This window comes from Lissotriton helveticus, chromosome 3_1, assembly GCF_964261635.1.
Source record: "Lissotriton helveticus chromosome 3_1, aLisHel1.1, whole genome shotgun sequence".
NCBI classification, from domain to species: Eukaryota; Metazoa; Chordata; class Amphibia; order Caudata; family Salamandridae; genus Lissotriton; species Lissotriton helveticus.
Genome location: NC_136061.1, coordinates 411,140,663 through 411,165,377, shown reverse-complemented (window position 1 = coordinate 411,165,377; position 24,715 = coordinate 411,140,663). Strand labels below are relative to the sequence as shown.

At 46.5% G+C, this 24,715-nt stretch overlaps 1 protein-coding gene across 2 annotated transcripts in view; it reads left to right on the top strand.

The window, feature by feature from the left end:
• Positions 1-24,715, top strand: part of ALS2 (alsin Rho guanine nucleotide exchange factor ALS2) — a 1,284,778-nt gene that overhangs the window by 700,724 nt on the left and 559,339 nt on the right. For both annotated transcript variants that reach the window (XM_078680222.1, XM_078680224.1), the window contains one exon: positions 9,606-9,770. In XM_078680222.1, the coding sequence (XP_078536348.1) occupies positions 9,606-9,770 (165 nt within the window). The remainder of the gene's footprint in view (positions 1-9,605; positions 9,771-24,715) is intronic.

The window sequence follows — 24,715 nt, the reverse complement described above, 5'->3', positions numbered from 1 at the left end:
TAATAATGGGGACAGTTCATGATCTGCGATGTATTACTTGGTATGTACGGGGTCTACAAGACGTCACACGGTCCATGCATATTTACTCAGGAGGTGGGTAGACATAGCATTGCTCCAAGAAATGCACCTTAATAAGTCAGAGGGAGTAGCGCTGCAGCGCAGATGGAGGGGACAGGTTTTTAGCACAGCTTATTCGGCATTTGCGAGGGGGGCGTTGGTGTGGATCAGAGCAGGGATCCCTTTTCAGTTGCTTAAACAGACCATTGACAGCGAGGGCAGATTTATGGCAGTTGAGGGTCGTCTGTATGGCAGGGAAATTACCCTATGTAGTATTTATGCTCCCAATGTGGATCAAGCGTGCTTTTTAGATAGAATGTCAGGGGCGCTGGCGCAGTTCCTGGCCGGTCCAATAATGTTGGGAGGAGATTTCAACTCAATAGCCGATGCGACTCTGGACAGATCACACACCCCCTTGAGAGAGTCGCCAGTACATAGGTTGTCCAAACATAGGCTTGCATGGCAAGTTGGTTGGCAACTGGTGGATGTATGGAGAGCACAACATCCGCACGACAGAGACTATTCCTATTTTTTGGCCCTGCATGAGCTTCATGTTAGGCTAGATACTATACTGTGCTCCTTGCAGGTTGCAGCTTCTGTAGTTAACACTGAGTATCTTACTAGAACCCTGTCCGATGACAACCCACTGCTGCTCACCTTGCAATGGACAAGGGAAAGGGCTGACATTCCGATGTGGCGATTACGCCCTGAAACGTTGGAGCACCCTGTGGTCCGAAGAGAGGTGGAGGAGGGGATAACACAGTACTTCTCCGAGAATGCGGGTACTGCTACTACAAGGGCTATGGAATGGTACGCCTTTAAAGTGGTAGGGAGGGGACTCTGCATAAGCAAATATGCCGGAGTACGAAAAAACATGTTACAGTATGTTGAGAAAGCAGTGGGACGGTTGAGGTTAGAGGAAAAGGTAAGACCGGAGCTTCAGAAGGAGGTACTGGAAGCCAAGGAGGGGTTGGCTACTGAAGTTGAGAGATTGCGTTGTTTCAACTATAAGAAGTATGTTGAGAAGGCTCACGCGGAGAGTAATAAGTCAGGAACACTGTTAGCGTGGTTAGCAAATTCTACGCCGCGGGGCTCCCCAAAACTGGCCCTATCGGCAGATGGGGGTAACTTGGTCTACACCCAGAGGGGAATCCTGAATGAGTTCCGGGACTACTATGAGAGACTTTATAAGAGCACACTGACCGCAGATGAGGCTGATATAGACTCTTATTTGGAAGGTTTGGTGCTTCCGCAACTAGATGAAGAACAAGCGCAACATCTGGGCAGGAGCATTACACTGGTGGAGATTAGAAGCGCCATTAAACAGATGGCACGAAATAAGACACCGAGAGTGGATGGATTGCCAGTTGAATTTTATTTACAATATAGACATACTGGCACCAAGACTACTGGAGGTCTATGATGAGGCAAGGGCATTGGGTCAGCTGCCGGGAACGATGCGTGAGACCCTTATAATCCCATTGCCGAAGCCGGGACGAGATACCACAGACAAGGCGGCGTATCGCCCATTGTCAATGCTGACGACAGATTATACAATTCTAAGCCGGTTTCTGGAATCGCGCCTTGTGCAATACATGACTGGCCTTGTGCACGAGGATCAGGCGGGATTTATCCCTACCCGGAGCACTGCCACCAATATCAGGAGACTGCTGAGGGTCATGGGGGAAGCACCTATATGCTCACCTTTGGCGGCAATACTGTCAGTAGACATTGAAAAGGCCTTTGATAGCCTAGAATGGAAATACTTATATAATATTATGGGATGCTTTGGGTTGGGCGAGGGGTTTGGGAGATGGACGGCAGTGCTGTATACCTCTACGAAGGCTAGAGTGAGGGTGGGGCGAATGATTTCCCCCCAATATGAGGTGGCAAGATGGACGCGACAGGGTTGCCCACTTTCCCCGTTGTTGTTCGCTTTGGCAATAGAACCGCTGGTGGTGCGGGCTCGATTGGGGCGATGGTATGAGGGACTGGCTTTCAGGGGAATGCAGCAATATATATCGTTATATGCGGATGATTTGTTGCTGTTCCTGGCAAACACGGGTGGTGCACTGACAGGGGCTGCGCGACTGTTATCGGACTTCGGAAAAGTGTCAGGATTGCGAGTTAATTGGTCTAAAACATGCTTATTCCTGGTACTCCCGGGGACGATGGCACCTGAGTTGCCTCAGGAGGTGAGGTGGGAGCCAGCTTGCCTAAAATACCTCGGAGTCCATATATATCATGGAAACAATGACATCCTAGATGGAAACATAGGAAGGTGTATACGAGCCTTGAAGGGGAGCATGTTATTCTGGAGCACCCTCCCGCTGTCAGTGATGGGGAGGATAGCCTTACTGAAGATGGTGGCCTTATCTCGGCTACTATACTATTTCAGAACACTACCTATATGGATACCTGGCTCAGTGTTTGCAAACTTGAAATCCATGATAGTGGGGTTTCTTTAGGGAACAGGGAGACGCAGGGTGACCCTCAAGACACTGATAAGGCCAAGAGCGGAAGGTGGGTTAGCAGCTCTGGACTTGGGATTGTACTATTTAGCGGCGCAACTACAAGTTCTGACACAGGTGGTGGCTGTGGAGTTCAGGGGACCGGACTGGGCAAGGGGTAGTGGAATCCCAAGACATGTTCTGTCCTTCATGATAATGCAGCAGCGAATGAATCTTGGTGAACTTACCTTGGAAGAGAAAACGCTGCAGCTGTGTTGGTACAGAAGCCAAAGGAGGGCGGGGGTGCAGCACCCTTATGCACCTGAAATACCGCTGGGTATGCTCACTGCGCTGCCTCACGGAGGAGACTGGACATCATTGTGGAAATGGGAGCAAGCTGGGGTCCAAGTTCTGGGGGATTTGTATGAAGATGGAGTGCTATTGCCGTACCACGTGTTGCAGGAAAGGTTCGATCTCCCAGGGGAGGCTTTCTGGTACATGCGACTGTAGTGTGAGCAATCCAAAAGCATTGGAAGGAGGGATTAATAGAGCCTAAAACAACAATGGCATGTCAGTATGTGGTGATGGCGAGTGGTACGTTTATGGCAGTTACATGTTTATATTCCAGAATGCTGAATGAAGGGTTTGACCTACTAGACACGCTGCGTTTGAAGTGGGAGGGAAGTATAGGGAAGACCATACCGGAGCCCGCATGGGGGCAAATCCTACGTAGGGCCTGGAAAGGAACTAGAAATGCGCGATTCCAACTGGTGCACTTCTTTATTTTGCATAGAGCGTACTTGACACCTAGTAAGATCATAGCATTTTATGACACTAGCAATGCAATGTGCCCTAGATGTTCGGCTGTGGGAGCAGACTTGGAGCACATGCTCTGGGGATGTTCGAGTCTAGGGAATTATTGGGTGGAAGTGGGAGGCCTACTGAATTTGCTTACAGAGCACAACTTAGACTTCGATTTGGCTGTATGCATACTGCACTGGTTTCCTCACACCTCCAAGCCAAAGAAAACTAATAAGTTCATAGATATTGGCTTGGTGTTAGCAAAAAGAGAAATTACGATGCGCTGAAAGGCAAGAGAAGGACCTAGTGTCAAGAGGTGGAAGGCTGAATTGCTTAAGTGGGCTAGCAGTGAGGAGGCAATTAGACTGCGACGGGCGCGGAGGCAAAATAATGAAAAAGCGCTGGAGGCAGCGAGAGCGTGGGAAGATTTGGTTCAGGAGCTGGTCAAACAGGCGGATGTGGAAGGTACGAGATAAAGGTGCATAGGATGGACTGTCTCCAAGTATGAACAATCTAGTTGGATGTACACATGCACTTTCTTTACCAAACAGGAGTGATTAAAGAACACACCGGTGGAAGGAAGGGGGGAGGGGGAGGGAGGGAGAAGGGGTGAGTTGATAAACTCAAGAAAATAATAAGTATTGTTGATGTTAAAAGTCATGGCAGAAGTTCCAGAACGGACAATAACGTACTACTGCTATCTATAGCGGACCTAGAATAGAGCAGGATTCAGTGAAATGTAACTGTTTATTGGAGTTTGGGGGACATTGAGTGGAGGGGGGAGGGGCAATGGATACGTGTACAGATGACTAGATGTGTAATGTGAGAAAATCAATAAAATTGTGTTTGGAAAAAAAAGAAAAGAAATCAGTCCCAAGGCCTGCAATTTTGTGAATCGTAGGCCTTGCTCTCAGGCAGGTCGCTCCCCTCACCTCCGCAACAGCTCCTCCTGGTGTGATCGCCCCACCCAGCCTGCTACTGCTGCCGGTCGCAAGTTCGAGGCTCGCTCGCTGCACTTGGTCTGTACTGTTTGCGTATGCCACCTGTATTCTTCCTTTTGTTTCTGTTCCCTGTATTTAATTTTTGCGCCCTGTTGTTAGCCATGCCTTTTTTCCTGGTCTGTACTGTTGTGTATTGCCACCTACATTCTTCCTTTTGTTTCTGTGCCCTGAATTTTCATTTTTTGCACCCTGTTGTTAGCTTTGCCTTTATTTTCTTCTTTCCCCCTTGAGCGTTTTAAGGACTCCAGGGATCCGGCCAGGTCCTTGGGCCTCGCTTCCACATCTCGCCCCGCGCAGTCTGCTTTTAGACCCTTTCGTGGCTAAGGAAGCGGTGCCCCGCCGTCTTCCGTCCAGAGCCACAGGCCTGCGCAAGCTGTCCATCTTTAGCGCATCTGGGGACGTGGGACCCACCGTCGTGGGTCTGGAGGCCAGCGGCCGGCCACTCCACCAGCGCCCCCTCTTCAGCAGCCCTCAAGCCCTCCTAGTCCCACCTTTCAGGGCCACCATTCACCAGTGGGCGGCAGGATTCACCATCACCTTCCCCACTGGCTCAACATCAAGTCGAAGAGGTGGGTTTTGCTGGTAGTCCGAAGGGGCTACGCCCTCCCCTTCAAGACTACCCCATCATCCATGCCACCTCAATTCCATTGCATGTTGGAGGATCACTTGACTCTTCTCCAACAGGAAGCTATGGCTCTCTTGTCCAAGGGAGCCATCGAGTGAGTTCCTGCCCCAGAAGTAGGTCGTGGTTGTTATTCCCACTACTTTTTGGTACCCAAGAAAAACAAGGACAAGGGCCTGTCTTGGATATCAGGAACATCAACCGCTTCCTCCGAAAGGAGAATTTCCAAATGTTGACACTGGCCCAGGTCCTGTCTGCCCTCGACACTGGAGACTGGATGGTAGCATTGGACTTGCAGTATGCTTATTTTAACATCAGCGTCCTGCCGGTCCATCGACGTCACCTACGGTTCACGGTAGATGATGAGCACTTTCAGTTTACAATGCTCCCATTTGGCCTTACCAGCGCCCCTAAGGTGTTCACAAATATGATGGCAGTGGTCGCAGCTCAACTGCGCTGATCAGGGGTTTCTGTCTTCCCCTATCTAGACGACTGACTGTTAAAGGCGGGCTCACCCCAGGCTGTCGTCTCCCACCTCCAGACTACGGCCGACCTCCTGCATTCGCTGGGGTTCACCATCAACGTGCCGAAGTCACACCTGATTCCTTCTCAGAAGCTCATTTTCATCAGAGCTGTTATGGAAACAGCGCAGTTTCGGACTTATTCTTCCGAGCAGCAAGTCCTGGATATTCAGGCTATGATTCCGATCTTTTATCTTCTATCCCGGATTTCAGTCAGAATGACCCTGAGGCTACTGGGCCTCATGGCCTGCTGCATCCTGCTGGTGGACTCTGCCAGGTGGCATATGCGGGCTCTGCAGTGGGACCTGAAGTTCAGTAGGCACAGCATCAGGGGACTCTTTCCGTTTGCGTCCAGATGTCAAAGGACACTGCACAGCAATTGCAGTGGTGGCTAACGACCAGGATTGGGTCAACGACAGGTCCTTCTCCCTTCCCCAGCCAGAGTTCACAATGGTGACAGATGTATCACTTTTGGGGTGGGGCAGCCACATGGGAGAGGCGGAGATCAGAGGCCTCTGGTCTCCAGCGGAGTCAAGGCTCCAGGTCAACCTTCTGGAGCTTCCAGCGATCCGTCTTGTACTGAAAGCATTCCTTCATTCTGTCAAAGGGAGAGTAGTGCAGGTGTTCAAGGACAACACCAACGCCATGTGGTACTGCAAAAAAACAGGGCGGGTGGTGTCGTGGAGAGGAAATGGCCTAATGGCTAGGGCGGTCGACCTTGAAGCTGGGGAACCGGGTTCGAGTCTCGTCAAGGACGCTCAACATCGTGTGATTCTGGGCAAATCACTTAATCTCCTCGTGCCTAACAAAAAAAATTAATATGTCCTCATGTAACGCAACTGGTGCTCGTGCAAGTCGCGCTATATAAAACTCTGTAAATAAAATATATATATATTGGCGTGGTACATTTGAGGAAGCGAGCAACTTTGTTGAAACATTGAATTGCAATGTCTTTAACTTGGCATTTACGTCCCATCTCAGTCAAGTTAGGGCAAACTTCCTTGATATCACGATCGAGGTCACTCAGGGCAGATTGGAAACAAAACTTTACAGAAAACCCACTGCGGGCAATACAGTGCTGCATGCTGATAGCCATCACCCCCCTCACCTAATCAGAAGCATCCCCTATGGGGAGATGCTCAGAATTAGGCGCATTTGTAGCACAGATGATCAGTGTACAAGAGCACAGTCAGCTAGCAAACAACGTTTTTTAGCCAGGGGGTACACAGAGAGTCTAATAGACACAGCTATCCATAAAGCTAATGCCCTGTCCCGCAAGGACGCTTTGACTCATAAAAAAGCTCAGATATCCCCTGAAAGTAAGGTACACCAACCAACAAGACTCATTTGGACCTACAACAGGCAACACGGGGCACTTAGGAAGATAGTGAACAAACATTGGAATATGATCAGATTAGATCCAGTGATTGGGGAGCTCATGCCTAAAAAACCTGCGATCACTTTCAGGAAGGCATACTCCATGCAGGATGCTTTGGTAAAATCAAGTCCTGAGGTGATCCCCCCTAAAAATTGGATGGCTGCAAGTAAAGGCTTTAGAAAATGTTCTAGTTGCAAAGCCTGCTTGCATGGAATCAACAAAACAGAGTTCCTGACAGCATTTTCCACGGTGCCGCGGAAAATCAATAAACAACTCACGTGTAAGAGCGAGTACGTGGTTTATGTGCTGGAGTGTCCATGTGGCCTGCAATATATTGGGAGCACCAAGTTGCAGGTCCACAAGAGGATACTCCAGCACATAAGGGCCATCCATACGAATGATGCCACGTACCCAGTTGCCAGGCATTTTAAGGAGTACCACAATAACAACAGTGGACTCCTCAGGTATTATGCCATAGATACGGTTGGTCCATTGAGGAGGGGTGGCAACAGGGAAGGTATCTTGAGAACTCTAGAAACAAGATACATTCTGGTGATGGACAGTAAAACTCCTCGTGGCCTTAACTCCACGCAGGATTTTTATACTTGTCTCTAGTGATCTTGACGATATTTTGTCTAGTGTTTCCAATCGTCCATTAAATAATGCTTAATGTAGATAGTTTTTCACTGATACGAACCATGTTAATCTTTTGTATTTCTCCACCGTTTCAACTATTGATGTATTAACAGCAAGGTTGACCGGTTGCATTTGTAGCATTAGAACATTTCTGGTTCCTCTAGTTCTATGAGATTGTATTCACAAGATATGCATCACCCATCACATCTTGGTTTCCACTGTAATTGGTATGTTGTGTGCACATATAATTTCATTTTTTATCACATTGTACGAGTATTTGGCTGTCTGGGTTCCTTGTTAGGAAAAGACTTTTGGACTTGAGCCCAGCTTGGTAGATAGAAGGTTGGGTGGTTTGGGTAGTTGTTAACATCAGTGAAACAACTCATGATGGTTAACATTAATATCAAGTATAGGAGACATAATTTACATACTCATATTTCCATAGCTTGCAGTACATAAAATGTAAATGTTTAAGGTAATTATGTATTCTGACACATAATATCCTGTGTTTAGGTGTGCTAAATTGGATGAGATTTAATATAATGGTTTTTTAAAATGATAAAATTATTTATTAGCTTTTATCGATATATTTTGCTATAAAGTATAGATTTGCCACCATGCACTAGCAATTTTCAAAAGAGCATATGTATTTATACAGCAATTGTTTGAAAATGTACAGGGATCACCCCACTACTGCACTTTGATTTGTGTTTTCTATGCCCATTGATACAAGATACACCCCTCATCGCAATGTCAGCCAATGAAATGTACTGTTTCTTATGCACTTGCACTTTAAATTTTGCTCACTTCCCTCATTGCGTCATGTGACCAAGGCCTCTGGGCAGGCCGAAACGTTATGCTGGCGAGGTGTGCCTGAATAAAGAACTCACCTGCATCCTGGGTCTTCCGTTTCTTTCTCTGCCGTGGTTCTGGATAGAGGGTGGGCCGCTGATTGAAACAGATATATATATATATATATATATATACACTTCCACTCTGGAAGTAGCTGGAAAACCAGGACATGTCCCTGATGGTTCAACACCTGGAGGTTCTCTGAATTCCAGGGCGGACGACCTCAGCCGCCGGTGAATGATGGATCACGAATGGCGTCTTCACTCAAAGTTGGTCCTTTCAACAGTGGGGAGAGCCTTGGTTAGATCTTTCGCCACCGAAGAGAACGCGCAATGTCAGCAGTTTTGCACGTTGGAATTTCCAAGACGGCACTCGTTAGGCGATGCTTTTCATTACAAGTTTAGTTGTCGTCTTCTATACGCCTTTCCGCCTATACCACTTCTACACAGAGTGCTGAAGAAGATCAAGCGCGACCGGGCACAAGTCATTCTTGTGGCCACGGACTGGGCGAGAAGAGTCTGGTATCCCGAGCTCTTGCACATGGACATCGATCCTCTGATCAGACTGCCCCTTCAGGAGGATCTTCTGTCGCAGCAGAGGACGATTCTCCACCTGAATCTGTCCAGCCTCCACCTCCTTGCGTGGAGATTGAGCGACTCAATCTCCACGCCGCGGTAAACGAGTTATAAGGTGAGGAATCCATAACTAATCTATGTCTCTTACAGATATATAGTTACCGAAGGTAAGTAACTTGTTCAGTAATGCTATATGGCCTTCTGTGAACTTCTCCCCTTCTTCTGTCCAAAGTATTTTATTACATCTGAGTGCTAACAACCATTCTGGTCATTATGAACGGGTATGAAAAGTGTCTTGACTGAGCTGTAAAACTGAATTTCAAAGGAGTCCCTAAAGTGCACAGTGTAGCACCTACCTGCTTGCTTAGCTATTTTATTTTACAAAACAGGAACAGTTGTGAGTGGCCATATTTGCCATTGAGTTCTTAGTAGCGTGGTGGTAGGTTAAGTGACTGACTGACACTTAAAGGTAAAGCGAACAAGATAAAGTAAATAAATGGTTAAATAACAAAAGGACCTGCCTTTACTCTTAGCATGAATTATTCTGTTTTTCATTGTCTCAAAGGTTCATTCTTATTGCTTCTCTACCTTTTAATGTGAGAGATTATCATTTTCATAGGCAAGGCTTAAGGATTGTTTACTCAATTCAAGTCTTTTACATCTTTCATTTTAGTCAATATACACTTTTTTTAAGTACTTTCTGTAATTGCAGCTATGCCACAGGAGAGGTTTACGAAGGGTGCTTCCAAGATAACATGCGTCACGGGCATGGCATGCTGCGCAGTGGCAAGTTAACCTCCTTCTCCCCGAGCGTGTTCATTGGTCAGTGGGTGATGGACAAAAAGACGGGCTATGGTGTCTTTGATGACATCACAAGGTAATGTGTTTACAACTATATGGCTGGATGGCTTCATTCAGGTGTTTTGATAGATTTCCCTTCCTATATGTAATATATGTGAGTAGAAACGTAATCCTCCACAGACAGTACCAGTACAAAAATAGGGTTACAGTTAGTCTCTGCTACTTGACAATAGACTGCTGTTCGTAGCTCTTGGGGAGAAAAGGGCGATAACTGTGGTGAGAAATGGGGATAATCAAAAGGGTGATAGTTTTATGAGGAAGGGGTTCAGACTGAATATCACGTGACAAGGACTTTTAAACTCAATTTGCAATATAAAGTGGGTGTCCTTTCTGCCATTATTTAACTACACTGCTATTTAAATGCGTTTTTGAGCAACTCTTTTTTCCCCCGAGGTTTTAGGGCAGCAATATGATTTGCTTGTGCTCTTAGAGTTGAACTTAGAAGGTCTCTGGATATTGAGTTCTTTGCTGTTTGAAATTATGTAAAAGATAGTTTGTGTTGCTCGAGGATATTTCTTGTTATCACAGTACTTGCTCAGATGACTGTGGGTCAGCCACGGAGACAACACAAAAAGTTTTTCGTATCCTAATTTAACTTTAACTTCAGTTAGCCACCTGCAAACTCCTCCTGCAGGTTCCCCAGTACATCCCGTTAGAATTAGGGGCGCCAGTTGCTGCATGCTTCATTGACAATATGAAGGTCTTTGGAGAGGTAAAGACTCCATTTCTTTCCCCTCTCAGCTACTAATTAATGTGGAAAGGTTCTGTGGTGCTCCCTGGTATGTAAGCATGCTGATCTTTGGAACAGGTGCACTTTCTTTCTCAAGTCAAACTGATATCAGCTGGCCTTGTTTAAAGGCTATTTAAAAATTGACTCAGCGATTGTACCCAGTGCAAGACTGGGACGCGGAGCTGGTCTTGGCGTCGCTGGATATCACCAAGCCCTTTGACATGCTGGATTGGACTTATTTGGAGGTGGGTTGAAGAGGATGTGATTCATGACTAACTTTCATGCTTGGGTCGAGTTGCTCCAGGACAAATCCCAGGGCCTGGGTGAGGAGTGAGAGAGTTGTGTCCGAGACCTTGGAGGTGCAGCATGGCACCGTATTTTGATTAGTGTTGGAACCGCTTGCCGTAAAACTCGAGGGAGTGCTGAGGGTTTGGGGAATCTGATTGGGAGATACCACCCATGTGCTTTCTGTCTACCAGATGAGGTCCTATTTTACTTATTGAGGCCGAGGGAGTCTGGGGCAGGCTTATTAACACTTTTAGATGAATTTGGCAAGGTGACGGGGTCTAAGGTTAACAGAAAAGAAAACTATACTCTTCCCCTAGGGCGCATTTGCGTCGAGCTAGGCAGGTTGCAGGTTGCCTGCCGAACCTTGGCCTTCACAGGGAGGAGGACAAATTCAGATATGTCGACATAAGAGCAGCATCTGCAGCCTAGAAACAGTCTGCCGTTTATGTTGAAAGGTTAATGCATGGGTTGCAATCGTCCATCTAGTTTTGGGCCAAATTTCCCTTGTGAAGATGGGGAGGGTTGCCGTTGCCAAGATGGTGTTTATCCTTAGATGCCCTTATGTGATCCATCACTCTTTATTTCCCCCTACGTCGTGCCACTTTCCAACAAATAAACAATTTATTGATATCGCTGGTATGGGCAGGAAAGAGAAGCTGTGTGGCTCTCAACACCTTGGATTTAGATCAGGAGGAGGGTGGGCTGTAGCTCCGACGCAATATGTTATTATACAGCACATGTTCAACACGCAGGAAAATGGATGGCCGAAACAGATAATAGTGGGAAACGGTTGCTATGAAGGACATGCAAGGACACACCCTTACTGGAGCTTTTGATGAGGGGCTCAAACGTGGTAAAAGAATTCCTCCTTCTGGTCTACCTGACTTTGAGAACAAATAATCTCCAGGGTCCTTCGGTACCCCCCTTCACCAGGAACCTGGACTTGTGGGTACTGAAACCATTTAAAGACATAAGTTTTACCATGTCTATTGCAAAGTTTTACCATGTCTATTGCGTGCTGGCAGGAGGAAGGGTGTTCACTGCTAGGTGATCTCTATCCTGAGAAATGTTTTACATTTTCTAGGAGGCCTGTGAAATTTTCTCAGTGGATGAGGGCCACTACATACAATATGCTAAAAGCACACAAACCCCTAGATAAATTTAGACGGAATTTCCACAGCCGCTTTCCCGATTAGAAAGCCTAATGGGCACATGCATCAATGTAGGCAATTGCGATTCCATAATTGCGATTATTAAGGAATCACAATTATGGAAACGCAATTGCCTATGCAAGTAGGTTTCGCGATTCACAATTAAAGGATAGCTTTCCATTCATATTTTATGGGCCAAAAGCCCATAGGAATTAATGGGAATTGCATGCACAATTTGCGAGTAACAAGTAGGTACTCTCAAATTGCGCATGCAATTATAAGGGTCCAAGGGGGCCAAAAGGCTACCCTGATGCACCCCTGAAATTGACATGTGATCACATGTTGGGCACACTCATGCCCCAAGGGCGTGTGTGTGCGCAACATGCCACTTTGTGCATTTTTCAAAGTTTTAGCAAATTACCATCAACTTGAATTTGATGGTAATTTGTGGTTCCCAATTGAGAATGAGCAATTTTGAAGTGTATCATGCATTGCATTTAGGGAATCGCAATTTACGATTCCCTAAATGCATTTGCAATTCAGGTCATTGCAAAATTTGCAATTCCCTACATTGCGAAATTGCATTTGGTTTGATGCATCCCAAATGCAAAACAACTTTTCGCAAAGGGGCAGATTCGCAGACCGGTATTCTCAATGATGCATGTGCCCCTATATGTGCTCCTTACTGTGGAAGAGGGTTGCCATCTGGTGTCCTGGCTATATAAAGCCCCTCAACTCAGATAAACTTTGATGACAGCTGGCAGCTCGAATGGCATGGAATAATGGTTTTGGAGGTCCACTCACAGACAATGAATGGAAGATGACATCTGAAATGAAATGAAATTAAATGAAAATGCGTTTTGTAAAGCGCAAATAGTTGCCCGGAGGCGTCCAAGCGCTGTGACTGAAAAATGTACTTACGATTGGGCGGATGACACGGAGGGTGGAGAGGGCCTATTTATTAAACAAAAAAGTTTTCAATTGTTTCCTGAAGGAAGTTAGGTCTGGATTGGACCTTAGGTGGAGGGGGAGAGTGTTCCACAACCTGGCCACATTTAGAGTGAAAGAACGGCCTCCCACTCTAGTCCGTTTAACCTTGGGCACGACAGCAAGAAATGCGTTGGCTGAACGCAGCTGTCTGCTGGGGAGATAAGGGGTGATTAAAGGGAGATTGATTACTGGACCAGTTTCCCAGAATGACTGGTGGGCAATGCAGAGGGACTTGAAGCTAATTCTGTCCCTAACAGGGAGCCAATGCAATGTTATTAGTCCAGGTTTGGCAGAGAGCCTACGGGGGATTTGCAGTAAGGTGCGGGCCGCACAGTTTTGAATAACTTGCAGTTTCCGCAATGTGGAGTCAGGGGCTCCAAGATAAAGTGCGTTTCCAAAATCCAGCCTAAAATGGATCAATCCCTGTACGACAGTTTGTTTGGCCTTGAATGGTAGCAGGGGGAGTTTCCTCCTTAACATTCTGAGAAGGCCAAAGCAGGTGGCAGATAGCTTGACGGCCTGGTAATCTAACGTTAGGGACCTATCCAGCCAAATGCCCAGACTCTTGATGGCATTCTTGGGAGCTGGAGGGGGACCCAAACAGGCTGGCCAAATCGAGCCCATCGAAGATGGAGCCGAGCGTCCCAACAGCATGACCTCTGTCTTGTCCCCATTAAGTTTGAGACAAGACAGGGTCATCCAGCTGTTCACTTCGCTCAAGCAACCCGCCAGATCTACCATAGCCGCAGAGCCCTCGGCCCGCGTCAGAGAGACCACCAGCTGGGTATCGTCCGCATAGGTAACGATCTTAATACCATATGGACGGACGATCCCAGCCAGCGGCCTCATATAAACGTTGAACAACGTCGGGCTAAGCGAGGAGCCCTGCGGGACCCCACAGCCCAAAGGTCTGCTGGTGGAGATGGTATTTCCCTCAAAAACCTGAAAGGTTCTATCACTCAGGAATGACCTGAGCCATTTCAACGCTCCTCCCTGAATCCCAATATCATAGAGACGCTGCAATAAGATATTATGATTTACCGTGTCAAAGGCAGCACTTAGATCGAGGAGGATGACTGCCACCGATCCTCCCCGATCCAAGATTCCTCTAGTTTCCTCCAAAACTGCCAGCAAAGCAGATTCCGTCCCATGTTTGGGGCGGAAGCCCGTTTGTGAGAGGTCAAGCAACTGATTATTTTCTAGAAAATTAGTCAAAAGACTATTGATGTATTTCTCTAATATGTTGCTGACCCAAGGGAGCAGGGAAATGGGACGATAATTACTAAAGTTCGTAATGTCCATGTTGGGTTTCTTCACGAGTGCCCTCACCCTAGCCTCTTTCCATGCCGGTGGGACAGTGTTAGTAGAGATTGAGGCATTGAGTACCTCCAGCATAACAGGAAGGATAGTGTGGCAGACGGCCATTAGAGAGCTCGGAGGAGCAGGATCACCGGGAGAGCCTGATTTTACCTGCGTCATTAAAGTAGCAAGTAAATCTGGGTGTAGCCGAGGAAACTCAACCAGCACAGATGACAAATTGCCTAAATTATCCTGCTTAGAATTTGCCAAGATATCTACTGGAGCATTTGGTACGGTGGTTGAAAATGATGAATAAATAAGATCCACTTTGTTGTAAAAAGTGCTAGGTCCGCTAGGTCATTACAGCGAGCTTGTAAGTCTTCACTATTTACAGGGGGCTGGGGGAGTTTAGTAAGACTTTTTACAATCAGGTAGATCTCCTTAGAATTAGAGCTGGCTTCGGAGATTTTTTGTGTATAGTACAGGGCTTGTGCTTTTTTTTTAATCTCCTTCTTGTAGTCCCTGATGGAATTTCTGTACAAGGTTTTATCTGGGTCTGTGTAACCCAGACGCCATTTCCTCTCACACTTGCGTTTAATGTCCCTAAGCTCCTCCGAATACCAGAGAACCGAGGTCCTAGATCTTTTTGCCAGGGTTTTCCTAACGGGGAGTATGATGTTCAGTGATTTAGTGATTCAGTTGTTGAAATCATCATTAGCTACCAAGGGGATCTGCGTTGATTGATGGTATTGTGGCTTGTAGCTCGTCGACCCACTTGTCTAGTGAGAGTTTGGACCAGTTTCGTGCTTCCCGTAGCCCTGGTATCAAGGCGGGGGGTTTGTAAGTGTTCCAAATAAGAGGGACTAACCAATGGTCAGTCCACGGGAGCGCAGTAGGAGGCTCTGCCTTCAAATTGGGGCAGTTACTGAATGCAGGATCCAGCAAGTGCCCTTTAATATGTGTGGGTAGTGAGACAAGCTGGGTTAACTGTAATGTGGAGAAATCTGCCATTAACTCTTGTGCCGTATGGTCCCTGGTGTCGTCGAAATGCATATTCAAATCGCCCAACAGTGTGAAATTAGCAGAGGTGACAGCAAGATCTGCGACTACTGAGGACAGAGAGCATAAGAACTGTTTAACCGGTCCTGGAGGGCGGTAAATCAGTGCTCCAGAAAAACTAATGTTTGGCGAAAGCTCCAAACTAAAGGACATGCTTTCACAGTCCAAGAAGGGGCTGGGGGAGCAGCGGCAGATATAATGATCTTTGAATATTATTGCTAATCCGCCGCCTTTCCAAAGTGAGCGGTCTGTCCTTGCTATTTGATATCCCTGTGGCAGTGCTCGTATTATATCTGGTTCTGAATGCGGAGTCAACCATGTCTCAGTGAGAAAGAATATATCCGGATTTAGCTCGTCAAGTAACAAGGATAATTCTGTTTGATGTTTAGGCAAGGACCTACAATTAAGAAGAAACATACTATAGTTTTGCTGGCTCTTAGTGGTGGAAATAGCTTTAAGATAGGTGTTACAATGCTGACATTGGGGTGGCAAGTTTAAAGGGTGATAAGAGTGGTTACATAATACCTTTGCTGGAGGTCGCAGGCTGAGTAACTCGCTGGAGCTGTATCCCCTTAGGTAACCTGGAAAAGGGGCAGGGGTTGTGGCCCCTGGTCCCGTCCAGTCGCGGACGGGCGCAGACGGGCTTGCATTTGGCGCGCTGCCGGCGCGCCCGCTGCGCTCCCTGTAGGGGGGGGCCATTTTGTAGTTGCTGGTGCGGGAGGGGCCGAGCACTAGACCGCTCGCCCAATTCACCACCAAGATGGCGTGCGCTAAGGAAACGAGTCGGACCCCAGGCAGCGTCTAATCGGCTGCAGTGGGGCTAAGGGGCATGGGCCAGGTAAGCGCTGGGTAGTTGACTGTTTTCGAAGTGATTACAAGACTAAAAACACATTCAAGTGCAGAACAAACTAAAAATGCAGTGTTGCTTAAAATGCGGCGTAAATTGCAGTAACAGCATACCAGTCCTGGCTTCCGCCTCAGGACAATCACTCGCACACTCTCAATCAGTGGTGCGCGTGGTTAGGGAAGTCTTTTGTAGTGGCTGGTGCGGGAGGGGCCGAGCACTAGACCGCTCGCCCAATTCACCACCAAGATGGCGTGCGCTAATGAAACGAGTCGGACCCCAGGCAGCGTCTAATCGGCTGCGGTGGGGCTAAGGGGCATGGGCCAGGTAAGCGCTGGGTAGTTGACTGTTTTCGAAGTGATTACAAGACTAAAAACACGTTCAAGTGCAGAACAAACTAAAAATGCAGTGTTGCTTAAAATGCGGCGTAAATTGCAGTAACAGCATACCAGTCTCCAGTATTGCCAGATTCGAATTCCTTCATTTGAATTATGTGCATCGTTCATATCTTAACCCTCTTAAAGTACATAGGCTCTATGTCAGCTGTTTTACAGCCTGCCCTCATTTCGGAGTGCGGGAGGAGCCACATTTTTTACATCTGGCATGGTACTGCAAAAAGGTTTTGACTTATTAGTGGTGGAGTGGATCCAAGGAACAACAGGTATAGTCCTTGGTCTTTCCCCTACATAATGCTTATTATGTATCATAATTTCAAAAAGGGGGTGGTGATGGACAGAGTATCTGAGTTAATCAGAACACTCCTACCCAGTCAACAGATCAGGGCTTGATCCATCACCGTTTTTTAGCTCACTGCACCATCCCAGTTCAGAACCTGGCTATATGCAAATTAGTCTGTCCCTGGCCCAGTGCATCATGGGAACAGGGCAGACCAAACTACCAAGCCAATTCTTCACTGGAAAGGAAACAAGCTTCCGGGGACCGGTTTCTGGCATTACAGCCGTCTTCGGCCCGGCTTGCTTGAATCCTGATGGTGCAGTGAGCAAGGGACTCATGTCTGAGCATACCCTTCCACACTCATGGTGGCCAAAATAATTTCAAAAAGGGGGTGGTGATGGACAGAGTATCTGAGTTAATCAGAACACTCCTACCCAGTCAACAGATCAGGGCTTGATCCATCACCGTTTTTTAGCTCACTGCACCATCCCAGTTCAGAACCTGGCTATATGCAAATTAGTCTGTCCCTGGCCCAGTGCATCATGGGAACAGGGCAGACCAAACTACCAAGCCAATTCTTCACTGGAAAGGAAACAAGCTTCCGGGGACCGGTTTCTGGCATTACAGCCGTCTTCGGCCCGGCTTGCTTGAATCCTGATGGTGCAGTGAGCAAGGGACTCATGTCTGAGCATACCCTTCCACACTCATGGTGGCCAGAATAATTTCAAAAAGGGGGTGGTGATGGACAGAGTATCTGAGTTAATCAGAACACTCCTACCCAGTCAACAGATCAGGGCTTGATCCATCACCGTTTTTTAGCTCACTGCACCATCCCAGTTCAGAACCTGGCTATATGCAAATTAGTCTGTCCCTGGCCCAGTGCATCATGGGAACAGGGCAGACCAAACTACCAAGCCAATTCTTCACTGGAAAGGAAACAAGCTTCCGGGGACTGGTTTCTGGCATTACAGCCGTCTTCCGACGACGCCTGAAATGGCAGAAACCGGTCCCCGGAAGCTTGTTTCCTTCCCAGTACAAGAATTGGCTTGGTAGTTTGGTTTGCCCTGTTCCCATCATGCACTGGGACAGGAACAGACTAATTTGCATATAGCCAAGTTCTGAGCTGGGATGGTGCAGTGAGCTAAAAAACGGTGATGGATCAAGCCCTGATCTTTGGACTGGGTAAGAGTGGTCTGCTTAATTCTGGCACTCTGTTCATCACCACCCCCTTTTCTGAATCATTTTGTCCACCATAAGCGTGGAAGGGTATACTCAGATGTGAGTCCCTTGCTCATTGCACCATCAGGATTCAAGCAAGCCGGGCCGACGACGCCTGAAATGGCAGAAACCGGTCCCCGGAAGCTTGTTTCCTTCCCAGTACAAGAATTGGCTTGGTAGTTTGGTTTGCCCTGTTCCCATCATGCACTGGGACAGGAACAGACTAATTTGCATATAGCCAAGTTCTGAGCTGGGATGGTGCAGTGAGCTAAAAAACGGTGATGGATCAAGCCCTGATCTTTGGACTGGGTAAGAGTGGTCTGCTTAATTCAGGCACTCTGTTCATCACCACCCCCTTTTCTGAATCATTATTATGTATCATAAGCAGACTTGAAAAAGGGAAGATGCAATATAAATTCCTTCATCTTACCCTCCTCCTTGCAAAACAGTATATATCCATGGGGTGGCTTGGCAATCCTGGATCAGAGGTGACACTTTGGTTGAGAAACACTATTGAATGGTCACTGGCGAAGGAAAAACATATCAGGCTGTCTCACATAGACAAAAAGATAACTGAGGTCTTAGAAATATTGGGACGGGCGTGGGGAACATAATAACAATGTTTGAAGAGGCTGGGAATGGAGGAGGGAAATAGCTGACTACACCCAGTGTAGTTGAAAGGGTACGCTATTAACCACTGGAAACAAGTGATCGGGTGAGGACATCTTTGGGAGGGCTTTGGTGGGGATATAAGATAGATCCATGGACAATCGCCAGGATGAGTCTCTTACTGACAAGTAACCATGTGGGACAAGTGTAATGTTGTAAGGAACGGACAACGAGGATCACACAACATATCAGTAACAGGACATTGGCAGGGAGAAGAGATGAGCATCACAATCTTTTTAGTTTTTGTATTTGTTCGTTGTATATGATTACCTCCTCAGTAACATAAAAAGTCTTGCTAACATGGCATCAAACTCCAGTCTCGTATGAAAACTCAAGATGTAGAGTTTTCCACCCAGAATACAGGGATACTTGCACTTCAGTGGACCCACAATACAAGCACAATTGACAAGTGCCCATGTGGACAAAGATTTTCCTGTGTGCTCCAGAGACCAAGTGGGAATGTAGAAAACCTCATGAACGGCACACACTTTTATATTTGTGTCCTGTATTCTTCTTAAAGCAGCCCTTTGTTGGAGGCACTCTTGCGCATGAAATGCCTGTGAGGAGCCGACCAAGGTGACAGTGCACAATAAACAAAGATAAAGTTAGAAATGGAACTCTGTATTTCAAGAACCCAACAGGGTTAGAAATCATCAATATATACCAGAGCTACTGTCTGCTAAATTAGATCACAATAGTACTATGAAGCCATGCAGACAATTGTATTAGATATCCCCAAAGTACACTAGCATAACTTTAAGGCAGCTGAACTCACTAGGGTACTCCGAGGGTTTTTCTTAAGTTTCTGTCAGACTGACATGCAGCAGGAGTTCCTCCCTTTGGGTGGAGATTTCATTACTATTTTATTTCTCATTTCAGCTGAGCTGAGTGGAAGCCCTGGGCCCGGCCATTGCTGCTGATTGGCAGCTGGGAGCAGTGTTCCTGGCAGCTCCAGTTTTTACACTGCGCAAGTCACTTGGCCGGCTGTCTTGTGAAGGTCAGCCTGACATGCGCAATGTAAACCTCTCCACCTAGCTTTCTTGGACAGCAGGGTAGAGGGCAGGCACAGGCCTCCTGTGCCTGCTGGAACATTGAGCAAGCCAGCTGCAGCCAATCCTCTCATGCTGCTATCATTATCAGCAGCATAATATCAGTGTCTGTATTTGTGGGGTGGTGTTGGCAGAGGCACCAGAAGGACTTAGGCTGACTCAGGACCAGTGAATCCCAGGGCCTGGCGTGATCACCACTCAGAAATACTGTTAGTATCGGAGCGGAGGACCTGAGGAGTGCTCAGGGGCATCACACGAGCCTGTCTGACAGGTAACTTTACCCAGGCCCACAGGCCTTACCAATGCACTGGCCTAGCTGCAAATCAGGCACCATTGTAGTCGGTGTGTTGGGCGGTGTCATTGGGATACGGGTGGGTAAGGGGTGCTGCACCTCTTAATTTGCTTCCATTTGGGTGCCTGCCACCCTCCTTAGCAAAGAAGTGTAAGGGTCCTGGCCTGGGCCACCATGTGCCCTTTCACAGGTCCCACAGTATAGTATACACCAGGGCTTCACTCTAGGACAGTTGCACACATTACTCTGGGCATTAACTGATTACAGGGAAGCGAAAGCAGCAGTGACTGGTGCCTTGGTGTAACTGGTGTATAGGGAAGAATTCCCTGCACTAGGAACTATCAGAGCTCTCTCTGCCTTATAGCCACTTCCAGTCCTGACTCTGCTCGCGCTGACCATCGCGTCTGGTATGCCGGTAAGTGACCTTGGGACAGCTTTGGCATGCTAGGAGAGAGGACATTGACGTCAAATTATGCAAATACTGTGAGTGCGCGCTGCTCTCACTCTGTCATATATCCCCGGGGGAGTGGCAGTAGGGCAAGTTTGTTTGGAACACCCACAGTATCCCAAGAGATCAGTGTGATAAGAGCGTTGCCCACCAGAGAATCCGCCCCATATAATATGTAATTCATGTAGACTTCTTGTGATAGCTTGATTATTTTTTGCAGTTGGTTTTATATAGTGCAAACTCGACCTGAAGATATGGGAGAGCTTTACATGAGCGCCGGTTACATTAGGCATTATTATTTTTTCACTCAGAGATTAAGTGATTTAGCCAGAATCACAGTATATTTAGCCAACACTATAATCTGGTTCCCCAGTTCCAAAGTTGGCACATCAGGGACCCCACACTCTCAGATGCATCACTGCACATAACAAGCATTGGCATAGCCAATAGGTCTCGCCTTTGGGACCTTATAAGTGTTTAGCAATGCAGTATATTATCCCCCACTGGCAGCTCACAATGGCTGTACGTGTATGTCACAGGTACCGCTGCCAGGAACCGACCCGATTTGTGCATCTGCTGCTGATGAGATCTGTCTAGTCGGGTCTGAAATTTACAGTCTCAGCCATTCATCCGTGTGAGGGCGATTATATGAATGACAACGAGTTGGTCACTTGTAAATCAAATGTTTAAAGTGCCAAGTGAATTCAGTTTGTTATGTATTCTAGAGAACTGGTGTTTGTGAAAGTTATGTTAAACATGTTCCACTCTAACCAAACTCGACTTTGAGCTCTACACTACGACTGGGGCTGGCCACAGTCCTCTAATAAGCAGACAATTCACTGTTCACAATGTCACACCGAGTGCCATGGACGGAACCACAATAACCACCCGGGGTGTCGGGTAATAATACCTTGAGTTAGAACAGTAAATTAGCACTGCCCGAGGCCTTCACCTTCTCGGTTTAAAACTGCTAAGTAATGTTGACATTAAGAAAATAGATACAGTTTCTTTTTTTACAGGTGGGCTAAACAAAAGCTTTTATTAAGGCTTTCTGTACCTAGTCAGGCGAAGTGCATTGTGGAGTTTGTAGTCCTAGATATTTCTAAATGTCTCACGCCATTGTAAGAAGCTAGCTTGCCCTTAATCCCCTTCTGATTGATACCTGTACCTCGTTGGGGTGGAGGAGAGGTCGTAGGGTGGGGAGGTGGTGAGCGCACGAGATTGCACTGATGGATCAGGGTTTATTCTAGCGGGGGTCATGTACTTAGGGAAAGTTCCGGTCTTCCTGCTGCAAAGCCATTCGTCCTCCCATTGTATTCTTGGGTTTATTGTACAGCATTGTTGGAAAATGCAGCAAGTTGAAACGCCTCCCTATGAACGAAGCATGCCTGGTTAAATTTCTATTTATGAACCGGTTTACAAATTCAGAAAACGGGACGGGTGCATAAACCTCCAAAAATAGCAACCGCAGAAGATCAAAATCAAAAGCGCTGGTGCTTCCTGCAATTCCCCTCTCACAGTAACCATTTAAAAATATTGATAATGTCATAATGGGCATTAATGAAAGGTCATACGCGAGTCCTCATACACCAGCGTTCAGGGGCATAAAGCTGGTGAGAGTGGACAGCAGAAGAGGCCACAGAAGAGAAGAAATGTCAAGAAAAGTGAGGGAAATGCAAAGTACCTACACCGGCAATACCGCTCCTTATCCTTGGGTAGCCATAGTACCGATGCGCTATATGTACAAACAGAAATGATGTGGAATCGAACACCACCATTAACACATAGGCAGGCATCCAAATGGAGCAATCATGAGAGGAATTAGATGACAATCAAATGTGAAATTCACCACCAAGCTAAACCAGTACCCTGGCTACATGCTGTAAACAGTTCGGCGCTGTGAAATAAGACTGCAGCCAGATATGCTGAAATGGTTTTGAAGCGCATGCTTGTGCATTCCCCAGGGAAGCGTGAAACCTGATCCAAAACAGATGGCAGCCTGCACGCCGCTACTCGTAACAGCAAGCCGTAGGTTGTCGGCGGATACATTTCCTGGGAAAGGTGGGATATGCACCCGCCTTTGCCCAATTGCGTGCTGTCTTCGCACGCAAAGCCCAATAGAAAAAAAGCCACAAAAAAAACACACACAAGCGTGTGAAAAGTCCAGAGTGATTCCAAGAGGTCGTTTTCCTAGAGCAGCACATGCGCTCTGCGCTAGGCTCGACCTAAAAAGGATCGACTTCAACAGCTGTTTGTGTCACGCAAGTGCTGCCAGCCTGCAAGAGCAAAGCCAATACAGCTTGGCTTACCCACAGCCAGCGTTCAAGTGCATAACAAAAAATATGGAAGCTGTGCTGTGATCCTGAGTGTAATGGGGTGGGACCAGAAATGTGACTTAGAACAAAATATTCAACAATTTTCTTTTTTACCTTTCACCCATGTACATATAAAATATAAGGCATATACCTTAAATTAAAAATAAAAGCAATTTAAAATAATTGTTGGGATTGCACTATTTTAATTTATGACAGCTCAGTTGCCCTCACAGCTGGTCTGCAGGCAGTTCACAGACCCCTGCAGTAAGATCACTTCCTCGTGGAGGTCTTGGCTGACATGCAGTCGCAGAGCTGGTTTTGGTGCTGGTAAAAGTTTTGTCTAAATTTGTTTTCTTGGTTTTAGTTTGTCTTTTGCTTTTAACCAAGACTTCCCTTATTTTCTACTCTGATCATCTGCATTACAATCTCTAAAACAAAAGCCTACATACTGCAGTTCCCTGTATTGTAATTGCACCTACATAGTGCTTACTATCCTTGGTGAGGTGCTAAAGTTCTTTGTGCCAAGAAACCACGCAGCCCACGGCGCCATGGCTGCTGAGGCCAACATACACTTGTGACCACACCGGTTAAGATGACGTAGTGGAGCATGTACATTACAATGCAGACTCCTAGCTATATCTTGTCAGCAATTCCAACACATACCCCTGGCCTGACTCTGTTTAAAAAAAATGGCCACTATGTCTAAAAAGCAGCTGTCACGATATGACTGCTGAATTTGCCTAATTCTCACTAGCTTGAGGTCTCTGGTTTAACAGACCAGCATCCTGTGGTCGTGACCAATAAGGATCAGCACTTTGGCACCTAGTCAATATAAGGCAGCACTGGGGGGGGGGGGGCATCAATATGAACAGCACTGTAAAGCTATCACTGGTTAAGCATGAGCCAGGCAATATCTGTGTGCACAGAGGGCAGGCAGCAGGACTCTGCAGTATGCACACAATGCACATTCACACCCAGAATATCAAGAACATTAGCTCATAGAGCCACACACAGTCTCACAACCATCTTTTGCCTTGTCACTGCCCTCTGATTTGTTGTGATTAGGCCTAGTATTCTTTGCCTGGCACAGAAATCGAATTGCCACTTTGAAGGCTGGCAGCAGGTCACACATGCACAATTCAGGCTGAAAAAAGAAACAGTGTCAGTGTTGCAAACACTCAGCACACAATGGCACCTACCTAAGCAGAAAAAGGAAAGCCACATCTGACAAAATGGCACAAATAGCAAGTTTCACACATTCTATCTTGAGTCTTTGTGTTATGTAGTGCTGTAGTTATGCTGAATAAGCAGCTACGACATCATTATCATATGAAATCTGTTTATTGATGTTAAGTCAAGTCAGTGATCTATGAACAAAACAGTATAAAATGCAGAAATATACAACTTAAAAACAATCTTCTAAAAATACAATCTACATTACAAGGCACTTATTATCATTACAACATGTGGCTCCGCAAAAAATACATCAGTGCTCAAGTTTGTGTGATAGGGAGTTACACTATTCGGGTTCAATAACAATGACTAATACCGTTTCCTAATAGCCATTTCGACTTTAATATAGTTGGATACCCTGGTGCATATATCATGAATAGCCAAAGAGTATAGATAATAGAAACTTTCAATATAGGAACAGGGCCTGATTTGTTTTAAAATTGGAACAAAAAATCTTCTTCTTGGTTCTTTATATAGGGTTCAGAATAGCATAAAGTGCACTTTGCTCTGAGCTGCAACATTATCACAAGGGAAAGGCTCCAATGTATTTTACCATCCCAATTGTTTTGGGATATTCACCAGAAAATGCAAGGTATGTAAGCAAAATCTAGTTAGATAAAATTGCGTCGTACATTTATAGTGAATGTTAAATAGAATTATTGCTGATCCAGAAATAGACAAGGGCGGCCTATTACATCGGG